Source organism: Scardinius erythrophthalmus, assembly GCF_964197995.2.
Source record: "Scardinius erythrophthalmus genome assembly, chromosome: 6".
Classification (NCBI taxonomy): Eukaryota; Metazoa; Chordata; class Actinopteri; order Cypriniformes; family Leuciscidae; genus Scardinius; species Scardinius erythrophthalmus.
In genome coordinates, this window is record NC_138226.1 from 11154595 (window position 1) to 11169129 (window position 14535).

General features: G+C 34.4%; 2 protein-coding genes across 3 annotated transcripts in view; both read right to left on the reverse strand.

Annotated features, from left to right (window-relative positions):
* Positions 1–1763: 1763 nt before the first annotated feature.
* On the reverse strand, positions 1764–11279 carry tfcp2l1 (transcription factor CP2-like 1). 2 transcript variants are annotated; one of them, XM_081368784.1, is made up of 16 exons: positions 10863–11184; positions 9999–10141; positions 9809–9880; positions 9400–9473; positions 8331–8436; positions 8115–8221; positions 7872–8024; positions 7361–7471; positions 6404–6495; positions 6262–6313; positions 6062–6155; positions 4493–4583; positions 4316–4398; positions 4090–4232; positions 3056–3107; positions 1764–2650 (listed from the first exon to the last, which is right to left on the reverse strand). In XM_081368784.1, exons 3-16 carry the CDS (start codon positions 9816–9818, stop codon positions 2613–2615), a joined length of 1206 nt encoding a protein of 401 aa, XP_081224910.1. In that variant the 5' UTR covers positions 9819–9880; positions 9999–10141; positions 10863–11184; the 3' UTR covers positions 1764–2612. The 2 variants fall into 2 exon arrangements, with proteins under 2 accessions (XP_081224910.1, XP_081224909.1); XM_081368783.1 differs by lacking the exon at positions 9809–9880 and having other exon boundaries at positions 10863–11279.
* A 1071-nt stretch (positions 11280–12350) lies between these two features.
* Positions 12351–14535, reverse strand: part of clasp1a (cytoplasmic linker associated protein 1a) — a 52232-nt gene continuing 50047 nt past the window's right edge. Inside the window, exon 28 of the mRNA XM_081369169.1 lies at positions 12351–14422. Coding sequence (XP_081225295.1) covers positions 14336–14422 — 87 coding nt within the window. The 3' untranslated portion in view covers positions 12351–14335. The remainder of the gene's footprint in view (positions 14423–14535) is intronic.

The window sequence follows — 14535 nt, forward strand, 5'->3', positions numbered from 1 at the left end:
TCTAAAGTTAGAAATAGACCTCTTGTTTTTGATTTTCTTAAAGATAAAGTAGTTCAAATTAGAATTCTAACTTTCCCCATTCTACCAAAGGTAAAAGAGGTTCAGTTTAAAATGATTCATTATATTTATCCTTGTAATGAGTTCCTCAGACACAGATTTAATTTGGGTTGTAATGAGTGCACCTTTTGTGAAGCCGATAGAGTCGTTGGAACATATGCAATTTCTGGGATGACCTTTATGTTTGGTTAAATTTGAAATACCTTACTGATTTTAAAACTAGAAAATATTTGTCTTTTTGTCTAAATTATGATGGTGAATTTTTGACTAACAATGTCCCAGACAGCAACATAGTGTCGGCCCAGATCCGGCCTACATCTGGACCGTGTGGAATCCACGTGGACCAGATGTGTACCGTCTGGGATTGTGCTGTTGGCTAATTACTTCATACATAAATGCAGATGCTTTAAGAATCCTCGCACATTCTTTCTTTTTCATAAAGATTTAATGATTTTCTTCAAATCTGTAAGACTCATGCATAGCAAAAAACATGCGTAAGGTCTTTTTTATGATAATATGTGTAATATTTTATGAATTTAATTTCTTTTTTTGTTTATTTATGTTTACGTTTTTTATTTTTCCAGTTTGCTGCTAATTGGACTTCTTGGAATTGTATTGTTTGTTTGGTATCTTATGTTTCTTCAGTAGTAAAATGTTAAACAAGATGCTAAGTAGTGAATATTAATAATTTATTTGGTACTGTACATAATGAAGCGTGAAGCATTGACACTCTCTAATTGTTAACTGGATGATCGATTTATCGAGATTCACACTTGCCTGTGGATCACTAACCGTGTTTATAATATAGCGTTTGATAGTTCAAATGTGCGCACCTGGCACGTACTGATTTTCCTTGTGATTTTCGTGATTTAATTTCAAATCAAAAAGTCATTTTCTTAATCATGACAACCTGAACAAAGAATAAAATAAACATTTAACTATGTTGTGAAAAATATATATTTTAAAAGTTTTACGCAAATCACGATTGTTGTGGCGACATTTCCATCACGAACAACACATTTTGAAAATTGAAATGTTCAGAAATTATAGAATTCTGTTGTGCTTGAATGTTCACCACTGCACACTGTTAGACAAGTTAAATAACCGAGTGTGAAAGAGTTTACTTTCTAAACGACAGCAGTGCTCACAGTAAACACATTTTAAAAAATGATATTAAAAAAAATATATAAATAACTGCATTTAATGGTCTTTTGCATGTGTTGCTAAGTGTTTTTTTTCTTTTCTCTGGATGCTACAGGGTTTGGGAATTGCACTGTGGATTCAGTGCTGCTCACTGAAGTGTGCTGCTATCCACGTCATGACTAACACACACAAAGTCACCCTTACAAGTTCACTTAACTACACTGACCTCATGACTACAGAGGAATTGGAAGAGAATCTGAGTAGAAACCAAAGGCTTTTGTCAATAAACTGTTTCATAACCAACGCATTTCACAAGCTGAACCTAGACAACCTACTGATACACATTACGACCCAAGGAAATGATTTGTACGGTCAATCAAACAAAAAGGATGGCTGATTTGTTAAACAGCTATACACACATAGTATAAACTTTAAAGCTTACTTTTGTACTTGATGTGGCAGGTGTGACCACACACTGTTAGTGTAACTGAAAACTAGGGTACAAATAAAACATGTCTTTGCAACACTCAAACATACACATTACATTTATGACAAGGACATTTACCATACAAAAGTTTTATTTATTTTTTCCTGTAAAATATTTTTTTAAGGTTATCAAGCAGCAAGGTCAATCAAGATAAGTTCAACAAACAAACAGGTGCTATCGTACAGTTCGTACAAAAGCTTTGAGAAATACACAATCATTAATCAGTTACAAACATACAAACCTCAAAAGCATTGTGATAAAAAAAGCAAAGCAATAAAATATCCTGAGCAAAGACTTTATTTAGACTTTATCTCAGTCTGTGACTCAGTCTCAGTCTGAACAAAAGCACCAATGTAATTCCATGTTTGTCTATCATTGCAACATTAATATGAACACCAATATCTGTATTGTAACTTCACAGTAATAAACAGGAAAATGACAGAATCAATGATGCAAACTTCATCAAATGAGACGCATTCAAATGGACACATTTTGGAAGTTTCTAAATATATAAATAAATATATAAAATTCTGTCTGTGTTTATTTTTGGTTAGGCCATCAGCACAGCAAATCAGGTCTATGCTATTTGGTATATAATAATAAAACTAAAGAAAATAGAAAAAAAGTGTGATGATGGTTTGAAAAGAATACTGCCAAAATACTACTGTAACATGATAAAAAATAATTACTATAAAACAAATTTACAAACTGGACATGACTTGACTTAATACATAAAATAATTAATATTTTAATTGATTTACGCCAAATCCCTTCACAACATTCTCTCTTTAAAATACGGAACAGTCATCTACATCATAAAAAATAAAATCATCCACATTTATTAATTTCACATTCCACTATGTGATATGAAACTGTGAAAATAAGCTAAAGGCACCTGCAATGCTCCAGTAGTCACATACTCGGGTCACTTCAGTACAACATGGTAGCCATCATTACTTTCATCTGCCGTCACAGGAAAAAACGTAGCCAATATTAACCACATATGATTATGAAGTGTGAATAGAGATTCAGACACATACTGTGACTATTTCAGTGATGTTTTTTGTTTTAAATAGTCTTTTGTTTTTCAAAGTCATTCCTAGAAGTCTGAAGACTTTTTAACAGTTGCCTGTTCAGTGAGCCATGAAAGTCAGAAGTGTGACGCAACCAAAAGCTACCTGTGATTTGTATGTATTATATAGAATTCCTGCTTATCAATGTATTTGCATTTAATGTAAAGTCATCAAATATTTAGCCTTCTGAACAGGTCTTTTGTGCAATGGCAATTTTCACCCCATAACTCCAGCTTGATAAACATGAGGCTAAATTTGTATAGTTAAGATAAAAATGTCATGTCCATGAAGTTACCTTTCATAGTGCTGATAATGAAGCTAGTCTCCTCTGTAAAGTTCTGCACCATCTGAAAAAGCCAAATATATGTAGAGTGACCTGAATGCATTAGAACACACCTTTGTGATTCTTTTTAACAGCGTGTACCTGGAATACTGTATTTTCTGGCACTCTAATCTATTTTAACAATCAGTAACTTATTTTGGTAATGATTTTGAGGAAAAGAGTGTTGCTACAGACTAAGTCTATAGTGCCTTTTGTCTATTTTTGGAGTTTAAAAGCCCCTGGTCACTGTATGGAAAAGAGCAGTGTCAACATTCTGCTAAACATCTCCTTTTGTGTTTTATGTTTTAAGTCATTCAGGTTTGAAATGATGACAAAGCATTTAATTTATTGGTAAACTAGTCCTAGAAATAAAATGTCAAAAAAGTTACATGGCCAATACCTCCCGATATACAAATGTACACTACCTTTGGGGTCAAAAAGATTTTTCATTTGAAAGAAATTGAGTTTTATTCAGCAAGGATGCTTTGAATGCGTTACATTTTTGATCTATTTCAAAAAATGCTGTTCTTTTAAATGTTCTATTAATCAAAGAATCTTGAAAAATGTATCACAGTATCCACAAAAATAATTATGCAGTTATGCAGAACTGTTTTCAATATTGATAATAATAAGAAATGTTTCTTGAGCGCCAAATCAGAATATTAGAATGATTTCTGAAGTATCATGTGACACTGAAGACACGAGTAATGATGCTGAAAATTATCACAAGAATAATTTACATTTCAAAATATAATAAAATAATTTTTTCAAATATTATTTCAGAATATTACTTCTTTTTTTTTTCCTTTCTTTCTTTTTTTCAAACAAATGCAGCCTTGGCGAGCTTAATATATGTATTAAAAATTTTTAAAACATTGACAAAGCTCTTAAAAACCCCAAACTCTTGAAATGGTAGAGTAAATGTGCTACTATTTGTCCAACAGTTCTTGAGTTCTGTAATCTCTGGAATGTCCTGACTCAATTTAAAGCACTATCTGTCCTCTTACCTCATCTGAAACTAAGACATGGATCCCCGTCGGCCCCTGTCTGTATATACGATGGATTTGCTGTGAGGGAACATTATATAGATTGGCTATCTTCTCAGTGAGCTCAAGGACAGTTAGGTCCTCTAGGTAGAGGGCATGGTACACTACAGACAAAAACAATTAAGAGTATTAAGTATAAATGTAACTGCATGTCATACATATCATAATGGATATGATGGTCTCCTACCATCATCACCCTCTGCTTTGGTGTGGGGTTGGTTCCTGTTCTGCAGCTGGGATATATAGACAGTGAGACGTGGTTGTATACACCTGCGGAACATTGGCGCAGACAGTGTTGAGTACATGTTTAGACAGGACACATATTAGGGTGAATCGGAAGTGTTTGATTAGGGACGCAGCTCACCTTCCTTTGATTGCATTGAAGAGACGGATGCCATCAGCAGGACCACAAATCTGAATGAAGTCTTCTCTACTCATTTTTAGCAGATCGGAACCTGAAACATTAACAAAGCTGTTCATATAGTAGTCTAATATTTAAAATCGTGACATTTTTAATTAAAACATAGTCAACACAATGACTGTTTCAAATACAGTACCATTCAAAAGTTTTGGGTTGTTAAGATTTTGTGAATGTTTTGAACGAAGTCTCTTGTGCTCACCAAGGCTGCATTTATTACTTAATATTGAAAAAAATTATTATAATTTAAATTGTTTCCTGTTTTAATACATTTTTAAAATGTAATTTATTACTGTGATGGACTTTGAGCATCATTACTCCAGTCTTCAGTGTCACATGATCCTTCTGAAATCATTCTAATATGCTGATTTGGTTTCAAGATTTTTTATTGAAATTTCTTATTACTATCAATGTTAAAAACAGTTTAATATTGCTTAATATTTTTGTAGAAACTCTTTAAAGATTCTTTAAATAATAGAAAGTTCAAAATAAATCTTTTGAAACATTATAAATACTACTTTTGATCAATTTAAAGGGGTGGTTGATTATGATTTCACTTTTCTAACTTTAGTTAGTTTGTAATGTTGCTGTTTGAGCATAAACAACATCTGCAAAGTTACAACGCTCAAAGTTCAGAGCAAAGGGAGACATTTGCTTTTAAAGAAATTGCTTTTTAAGGACTACAACAAACGGAAATTGCTTTTTAAGGACTACCACACGACATTCCTCCCGGGTTAGTGACATCACCAACCCTAAAATTTACATAAACCCGCCCCCGGAACACAATTTATAGATTATCAAGACAGAATATGCTAATCAATGACTAGAAGATAATTACACATAAGCTACATAAATTCATCAACTAACCATTCAGAAATGTTGTCTACATGTTGTCACTTCTTCTTGAATCTCTCCATCACTGTCTGACTTCAGTTTGAACATAAAAGGCTAAAAGGTTTTGAAATTTTCAGTGCATGTGTGTGTGAGGTAAAAGGACAGGAGCTCTTGAAGCTCCGCCCCCTGTGGGAGCAGCAGCTCATTTGCATTTAAAGGGACACACACAAAAACGGTGCGTTTTTGCTCACCCTCAAAAAGTGACAACTTTAACATGCTATATAAAAATATCTGTGGGGTATTTTGAGCTAAAACTTCACATACACACTCTGGGGACATCAAATACTTATTTTACATCTTGTGAAAAGGGCATTATACCACCCCTTTAATGCATCCTTGCTACAATAGGCTATATATACACAATATATATATATCTTTCTGACTCAAAACTTTATATAATTCATTCAATACAGTTCACAATCAACTGTTTACCCAAAAAATTGTGTGTTCAATGTATTTTTATGCTTATCAGAGTATCAAGTTGTTTGGTTTAGCAGCATGTTAATGTTAAATTATTCAATTAAATCTAAAATAAAATCTAAAAAATAAAAAAGCAGAAAGCAGCATGCAGTTCACTAGAATTTCTAACAGTTGCAATTCTCAGTGAATATTTCAGCCCACCTGAGAAGCCAGAGAAGAGCCTGCAGAAACAGGAGAATCTATTACGATGGAGCCACTGCTGCGTGTCCTGCATGGAGGACGATGGCAACAGGTGCTAATGGCAAAAAGAAGAAGAATAGCATCATCCATGTCCTCAAACACAAACCTATAAAGATAAGAAAGCACGGCATTAATGTTTTTAAGCAGCCCGCCATACTTACATCAGAGCAGCTGGGCAGAAGTAGCTCTCCCTGCTGGTCTGAAGAGCAGTTTCTATGAACGCAACAAGACAGGAGAGCAGTGGCCAGTTATATTTGTGCTCCTGAAAATCATGCTGTGATTTCATACTGAATAAGGACTCACTCCTCTGGGAAGCTGTAGGAAGTGTGAGCACTGAGATAACCTGGAGATGAAGTGTTGCTGCTGACGGATGGGGCTTCAGGCCAAGGGGAGCACTGAAAGAAAAGGAAAAGGTCAGATGGCTGTTTAAGAATGGAACGGAAAATTCAGTTTGTCTGACGTCTTGAAAGAGTGCAATCATTAACAGAATGACGTTTTTTACTACAGCTGAAATAATACGTAAACCAAACGAGAAAATTCCTCACTTGAAAACAGCTCTTTTCTATACAATGATGGTGATGATTTATACTGTCAAGCTCCAAATTTATACTGTCAAACTCCAAAACACCATTAGAGTCATAAAATTAGTCTATATAATTTGATGTAACTGACGACAAATGGAATTGGTTTTTGAATATCACATGACCAGCGTAAAGCATAGTCACAAATGAGATGCGAGAGCTACAAAGGAAGATTATTGGGCAGCATCCGAAATCGCATACTCTCGAGTAGGCACTTATTTTGAAAAAGTAATTACCTCACGACCGCTAAAAAAGTATGTACTACATTCACCATGTTGACATTATCATGTGACCTACCAGCATCGGTTGTGTTGCATCACCGCCATTCACAAATCCTCTCCCGTGGCCTCATGGGATAGTAAAGTGTCCATCGTATGCACACTTCAAAATCTCGCCAGAAGAAATAGGTAATTCGGGATTTTTTGCATACTTTTTTATGTGTACTGTGAATTCGGACATGCTTCTTTTGTCACATACTATATAGTAGTGAAGTATGCGATTTCAGATGCAGCCTTAGTAAAAATAATGTCAATAAAAACAAGCCTTTTTGGACAGAAAAAATTGGTCTTCCTCGTGGTGTTTTTTTGTTATTTTTGGAGCAGTATAAATCTAGATCCATTTTCTTTGCATGAAAAGAGGACATTTTTGGTAGCGAATACTACCAAGGCAGATGTCTTACCTCAGTCAGCACTGTTGTTTTATAGGATGATTGATATTTTTCTCTATCCTGAGGACTCTTTTTCTCAATCTTATCTCTGTCAGTCTTGAGTTTGCGATCTGCGCCTTTCGGCTTGAAAAGAAATATATAAATTAAAGCATTAAAGGGATAGTTCACCCAAAAATGTAATTTACTCGCATTTACATTACATTCTCTCGTTCCAAAACCATATGACCTTCTTTCTTCTGTGGAACATATCAGTGTTTTTTTTTTTGCCCATACAATGTAAGTCAATGAGACCAGTGTTGTTTGATTCTTAACAATCTTCAAATTATCTTCTTTTGTGTTCAACAGACAAAAAAAATGCATGCAGGTTTGGAACGACATGAGTGAGTAATTAATGACAGACTTTGCATTTTTGGGCGAACTATCCTATTAAGTAACATCAAAATAATAATGTCACCTTTGAGGTTATTTCACAGTCTAACATCTACACAAAGCACACTGTGTATCTGTTATCTTTGTGCTCTACCTTGAACACTTTGACCTGGCAGCTGGCGGAGCGCATGTGTTCAGTGTATTCTCCATGCTCGCTGGCTGCAAAGGTGTCTATCTGAATGCGAAAAGGGACGCCCTTCTCTCCACCATGTTTTCTAGGAGTGAACTCAGTGCTAATGCAGTTTACCTGTATATAAAAAAACAGAGAAGTTACCGCTAGTGATACTCACTTCAGAAATCTAGTGGAGAGGTCAGACTGAAAGAGAAAATGCTCCACCTGAATGAACACGGAGGCACTTTTGTCAGGATCCCAGAGGAACTCTATGGTGTTGAGCTGCAGTGGGTGGGCTCGAGGCTCCATTATGCCCACTGACAGCGGGATATCTGAACATAACAAAATGGACATAGTAAATCATATGCCAATATGATTTAAAAAAAAAAAAATTTGGCAAGATGGTCATTTTAGAAATGCGATTTATGAGGAAAATTCCACCTATATCCAAGATCCTGTCTCCTGGTCGTTTCCACCTCCATCCTTCCAGCTGTTGATGCTCTGTGTATTGCAGCCGCCGGTCATGGAAAACGACACGCACAATGCTCTGGAAACAGGATAAGACCGTATGATGTCAGGAAAGCATACCACATGTCACTGTGGGTAAAACCAAAGTATTGTCTGCATTTTCTTTAGTATTTCATAACAGCTCACATTTAAGAATCCAGCCACAAATGGTTACAATTAAGTGTCAACTATGAATTTTGTGTAAATGACTGCACTACATTTTTAATTTGGTATGTTGCATATTGTATTGTTTCTTTGAGGATTTGTTGTATGTGTAACAGTATCTTTTCATTTATAATATTGAGTTTTTTTTCTAGTAATGGCTTTTTTGTGTTACGCTCCAAGGACATACTATGGATGTAAATTAGCAATACTGCTAAATCCAACATATTAACATTTACACTTTGTATTTTGATACTGATGTTCATTAACGTGTATTGTCTCAATTGAACAAATAAATAAACAAACAAACCTAGAATATGCCATCTGTTGGATAATAAACTAACAACTAAAAACTGTAAAAAAAAATATATGAAGAGTTCAGATGCAAAAGCCTCTAAGTGCCATCTGAAATTTTCCTCTAGAATGATAATTTTTATGAAGCTTGTATATTTAAGTTAAGTAATTTCACTTAAATGACAATTAATAGGTAATTTGCATTGCCATTTAAGTGAAATTATTGAACTTAAATATGCAAGCTTGATAATTTTTTTTAATCAAATTTCAGATGGCACTTAGAGGCTTTTGCATCTGAACTCTTCATATATAAATATTACATTTTGAAATCTTTAAAAATTATGTGAGATTATTTCAAAGAGCATCTTTGTTTATCTCTAGGTCTGCACTAAAAACCCCTCAAAACCTCTAATGTAATCCATAATAACAAAATATGGCCACTAATGTGGAGGAGAAGATAAAACAGTACTGTAACTATAGTGTATAGACAGGTGATGCATACTGTAACAGTCACATAGTAAAAAGACACATCATTCATTTAACCTACCTTTACATATTTGCTGCTTATATCTGTACACTCCATTAGTTTCCTATTAAGCATTCGAATTTCATAGGACTGACCTAAAGTGTATTAAAACAAGACATATTAAAATGGAAAAAACAGAAACCACACTGAAAGTATAGTTTGTAATGGTTGATTTTACTGCCAATGCACAAATGATTTACATTATTTTAAGGTCCACAAAACAGAATTAATTACTGTACATGTATAGGAGCAAAATAATCTGTAAGTCTCAAAATAAAATGTAAAAATATTGCTTCAGTGATTAAAAATCACATTTACAGCAAGAGTGTTTATTGTGATTCTCCTTAAGAGTTTGCTTTGGTAACTCTTTATACAGTGTGTTGTTCGTTTTAGTCATGTCATGTTTAGTCATGTCATTTAGTCATGTCACCTTTAGTCATGGACTTCAGACATCAACAACTTTCGGTTACACCATCATGTCAAAAGTACAGACTGATATGTGCTGGGAAAAAAGGTTCTTTAAAGATGAACATATATGAAAAGACAAAGCAATGTGCTATGAATGCAACTTCAAATGTTGACTAAAGTTAAACAAGCAAAAGAAGACTATTTAACAATACCTTGATTTAGATATGTGAGTGTTTCGTCCTGGAGTTTCACCGCTGGAGATGTGGCTGCACAAAGCACATAATGAAAAGGAGCTGGTCTGATCTCAGTGGACTGATGCTCCTCTTCATGCTTGAGAAATGGAGCAAGAGCATCTCTGAGGGAAAATAAAGGACATACTATAAGCCAATAAAGTAGAGGCTCAAAACTCAATGCCAAGTGAACATACTAACAATAAAGTGTATACATGATGGAACTCATTGAGATACTTTGAAGAACACTTTACACACAATAATTTAAGAATATGATAATCTTTCAGAAACTGCCTTTGTATTTCCAAGCACCACATTGCAATACAGTTACAAAAAACGGTTACACTTTATTTTATGGTGTCTTTGTTACACCGTAATTAGACATTTATGTACTGAGTAATATTAAGTAACATTTAGGGTTGGGATTGGTTTAGTTGCATGTAATTATGCATAATTTATTACTACATGTATGTACCAATGACACTTAAAAACAAAAAGCAGACAAAACAGGAGATGCACCCAGACAAATAACTCTAAACATGTTGGACAGATTAATCCAGAATGATACATAAAAGTCTATTCTCAGTTTGGTCTAAATACTGCAAAATCAGGGCAGAGAATATGACTCAGAGACTTTCATTGAACTGACTTTAAAAAAAAAAAAATCCGCTGTCTAATGACTTTCTGCTTGCTTTGTCATAAATTTTCTCGTGAAAGACTTCTCAGGTATATTAATCTGTATGAAGTTTTTTATAATTAACAATAAAAAACAGGAAAAATGTTAAATAAATAACAACGTAAAACGACTACACAATCTCTATAACTTACTCGCGCCAATGTACTTACCTTATATAATTATTTTGCGAGTGTTGTTGAAAGGTTTCAGGATGGCTGTGCCAAAACAGCATGCTCTACAGTTCGGTGACGTTGGTCTCCAAAAATATGAGTCGTCAAACGGTGGTGGCCGGCGAGGGGACCGTGAGGGCCACAAAGGCTTTTACGAACCAGCTTGTCCACTGTCTTTTATCCCCGCGTGACGGTCGTCAGGTGACATGAGAGAGTCCGTCACTCTGCCTTCATCCTCTGTCACCTCCTGCACCGACGCTCTCACGGACTTTTCTGAAGCGGTCGTTTAATAACAAACGGCTACCGAGTTGTTTTGGCACACAGGCTTGTCTGTGACTCTGGCATCAAAGGTCAAGACTGAGTTGCTGATAAACCATATGTTGCGTGCAGAACTTTATGAACTAGATTATGCAATGCGAGGTTTGTGTGCACGCGCATGTGCTTTTATACTACATTTTCAAATCTGTATTGATGGAAAACCTTACAATCACTGTCAAATGAAAACGTACTTAAAAACTGTCAAGATTATAAAATAATCTATTTTGCTTTAAAAAAAGAAGTGTACATGCCTTTGGTATGATACACTATGATATAATTTGACAGTAGTTTATGATTATTTTAATACAATAAATGTTTGTCTGCATAGTATTTCCATTAATGCATTGCAGAATTACATTTTTGACATTGAATGTATAAGGACGTAATGTGATTGATATATATATATCCTTTTTGATTTTGATTTAATTTAATCCTATCCTGTTACCCTCTTATATATATATTACCCTTATATATATATTAGGGCTGTCAAAAGATTAATCGCGATTAATCGCATCCAAAATAAGTTTGTGTTTAAATAATAAGTGTGTGTACTGTGTATAATTAAATTTGTATATGTAAATACACACACATGCTTGTATATATTTAAGAAAAATGTGTAATTTTTATATAAAAAAATTATATTTATATATAATATAAATTATATATAAATATATACAGTATATGTATGCAAATATTTCTTAAATATATACATGCATGTGTGTGTATTTATATATACAAAATAATTATACACAGTACACACACATATATTATGTAAACACAAACATTTATTTCGGATGCGATTAATCGCGATTAATCTTTTGACAGCCCTAATATATATATATATATATATAAATATATATATATATATAAATATATATATATATATAAATATATATAATAGATGTATGTGTGTATATAGAGAATTCTATAGAGGACACACACATTATACACACACATTATATATATATATATATATACATATATATATATATACACACATATATACATATACATACACTGTTCATTTCTTTGGCACTGGACTAACTAGGACTGAGTACACGTTATCTCATGTGAATGTTTATAAATGTACTGGTGCATGAATTGTGATAATACCAGAGTTGCTGATTGCACACTCAACAGCCCCACAACAAAAATACAGTCAACTCGGATGCATTTTAGGGTTTAAAATAGTCATCAAAATAAATTCATGTTTCTGGTTGTTTTATTTCTAGGCCAAACTCAAGTTGATGTAAATCTATCATAAGCCTTTGGGAAAGAAAAAAACAACAACAACAAAAAAAAAAAACTGTACAATGGGACAGGACAGAAAATGAAATAACAAACTTATAAATACAAGAGTGTATCTGTGTCCAATGACAAAACGAAGTCTAACATGCGTAGTGAACAATTTGATGTAATAACATTAGAGGTCAACGTTTCAGGAAACCCAAGGGGCAACTTAATACTTGCAATGTTGATCCTCACAGTTGGCTTTGTCCTTTCATAAACAGATTAATTTTATGAATAACCCCAGTCTAAACCAAAATGATAGTTCATGGTCTGAATCGGTTAAAAACCATAAGAAAGAAACTCTGAATCAAACAAACCATAAGAAAGAAACTCTGAATCAAACAAGGGTACGCACACTTAGCATACCAATAAAAGCCACAAGCCTCAGTATATAATACTAAAAGTAGGGTGCTTTTTAAATGTCTGTCCTTAATTTCTAATATGGTCTGGTTCAGTCTGAGGACAGGCATTTTGGTCAACTTTGTCAGACACATTTGAGTTTTTGCGCTTTTTTCCCCACATGGGCAACATATTAATAATAACAATAATAATACTGTATTTACAGACTGACCAGATTGCCGACATGGCAAGTTTTCACAAACAGCCAAACTAAGGTCAGTCACGGCAGCACGGGATGGTTATGTCATCAAAACATGCAGGCTATTTGTTAACGTGCAAAAGAGTGCAACATCTTTACCTTAATTTTGTGGGGGAGTGAGAAGCAATGATTGAAAGGTATGTACAAAACACTTAACATCAGATGGATGTTCTCCAGATGAACGAGGAAAAAGAAAGAGTTCAGACCTTGAGCCAGAAAGGGTTTATCATTAGTGTCGTAGACACGTGGTGAACTTAGCAGTGTCATGCTTTAGCAACGTAGTAAGAACGCCTGTGGACACGTATATCTTAACTGTCAGTTTTTTAAACAGAAAAAGGAACGCAAGGCATAGTAGTTTTGAAATTTCCATCACAATCCTCTTGCTCCAAGAACAAAGCGTAAATCGGTTTCATTCATTGTTTCTTGACTGAAGATGCTCCAGCTCACGTTTTCAACTTCATTTGAGTGTTCGTGAACTTTTTAAATGACTGTGTGCGTTACGTCTCGCATGTTTACTTACGAAACCCTTCACTCCCCCCCCTCAAAGATAAAAGGAAAAGCTCTACATTCAGAAGTTTGTCCTTGTGTTCTGTAGTGAGGCCCACATTTTTAACACACAATCCATTCTATAATAAAACCAACACAATTGCTTTCACTTTCAACATTATGGGATGTGGTATTGCGGTCCCATGAAATAAAAATTAATATAAGAATGTTTTAATCCTACTTTTGTTTTTTTGGTTGTCATTGTAGCCAAACCTACAAATTACCTCTCTTTTCTTTACATTTATCACTCGGCCAGCCAAATGATCCACTAGCATCAACTGAGATTCAAGTGGGGTATAAGTTAACCCAACTGTGCCCATTTAAAATATCCAAATAACTCAACTAAACCTTTAACACCACTTGCAAACATCAATAAGTTATTACTAATAAATGTAGTTAATGAATCACCTCTTCAGAAGCTGAAGAAAGCCTGTTTGCTAAAATTAAGGAAGCAATGCCTATCACGGAAGATCTGCATGCGTTTTCCTCAATTCGAGCCCCTTTACATTCAACATTCCACAGATGGAAAGATGCAACAGAGACTAACTAAGAGGTTTCAAGGACTTGATGAAAAGAAAAGTCTGATTGCAGTGAGCAACACATCTCTCTGGGAAAATCCAGCAAGATTGTGATGAAACAATAAAAAAAAAAAAAGATGTCTGGAGGAGGCACAACTATGTTCCCAAATGCACATGTAGGGCACTGATTAGAGTTCATCCAGCTAGCTGTGAGAGGACACGTCTGAAGAACTGCTGCTGTTGCTGTTGATGGTTTGGGCCCTCTTAATATACAGATTTAGCAACTTCATCTGTGGAAATAAAAGACATGGGGAATTTCAATCCAGCACATGCTAATACTCCTATGTATAGACCTGGTTTCTCTGATAAGAGCATGTTTTTTACACTTTCAACCGTAGTTGTG

Excerpts from the sequence above, each read along its gene's own strand:
- tfcp2l1 (XM_081368783.1), bottom strand. The coding sequence starts at position 10,924 with ATGCTGTTTTGGCACAGCCATCCTGAAACCTTTCAACAACACTCGCAA. Across the intron at positions 8,437-9,399 it reads TAAGCAGCAAATATGTAAAG|AGCATTGTGCGTGTCGTTTT; the intron begins GTAGGTTAAATG and ends TCCTGTTTCCAG. Across the intron at positions 6,156-6,261 it reads TTCTGCCCAGCTGCTCTGAT|CACCTGTTGCCATCGTCCTC; the intron begins GTAAGTATGGCG and ends TTTTGCCATTAG.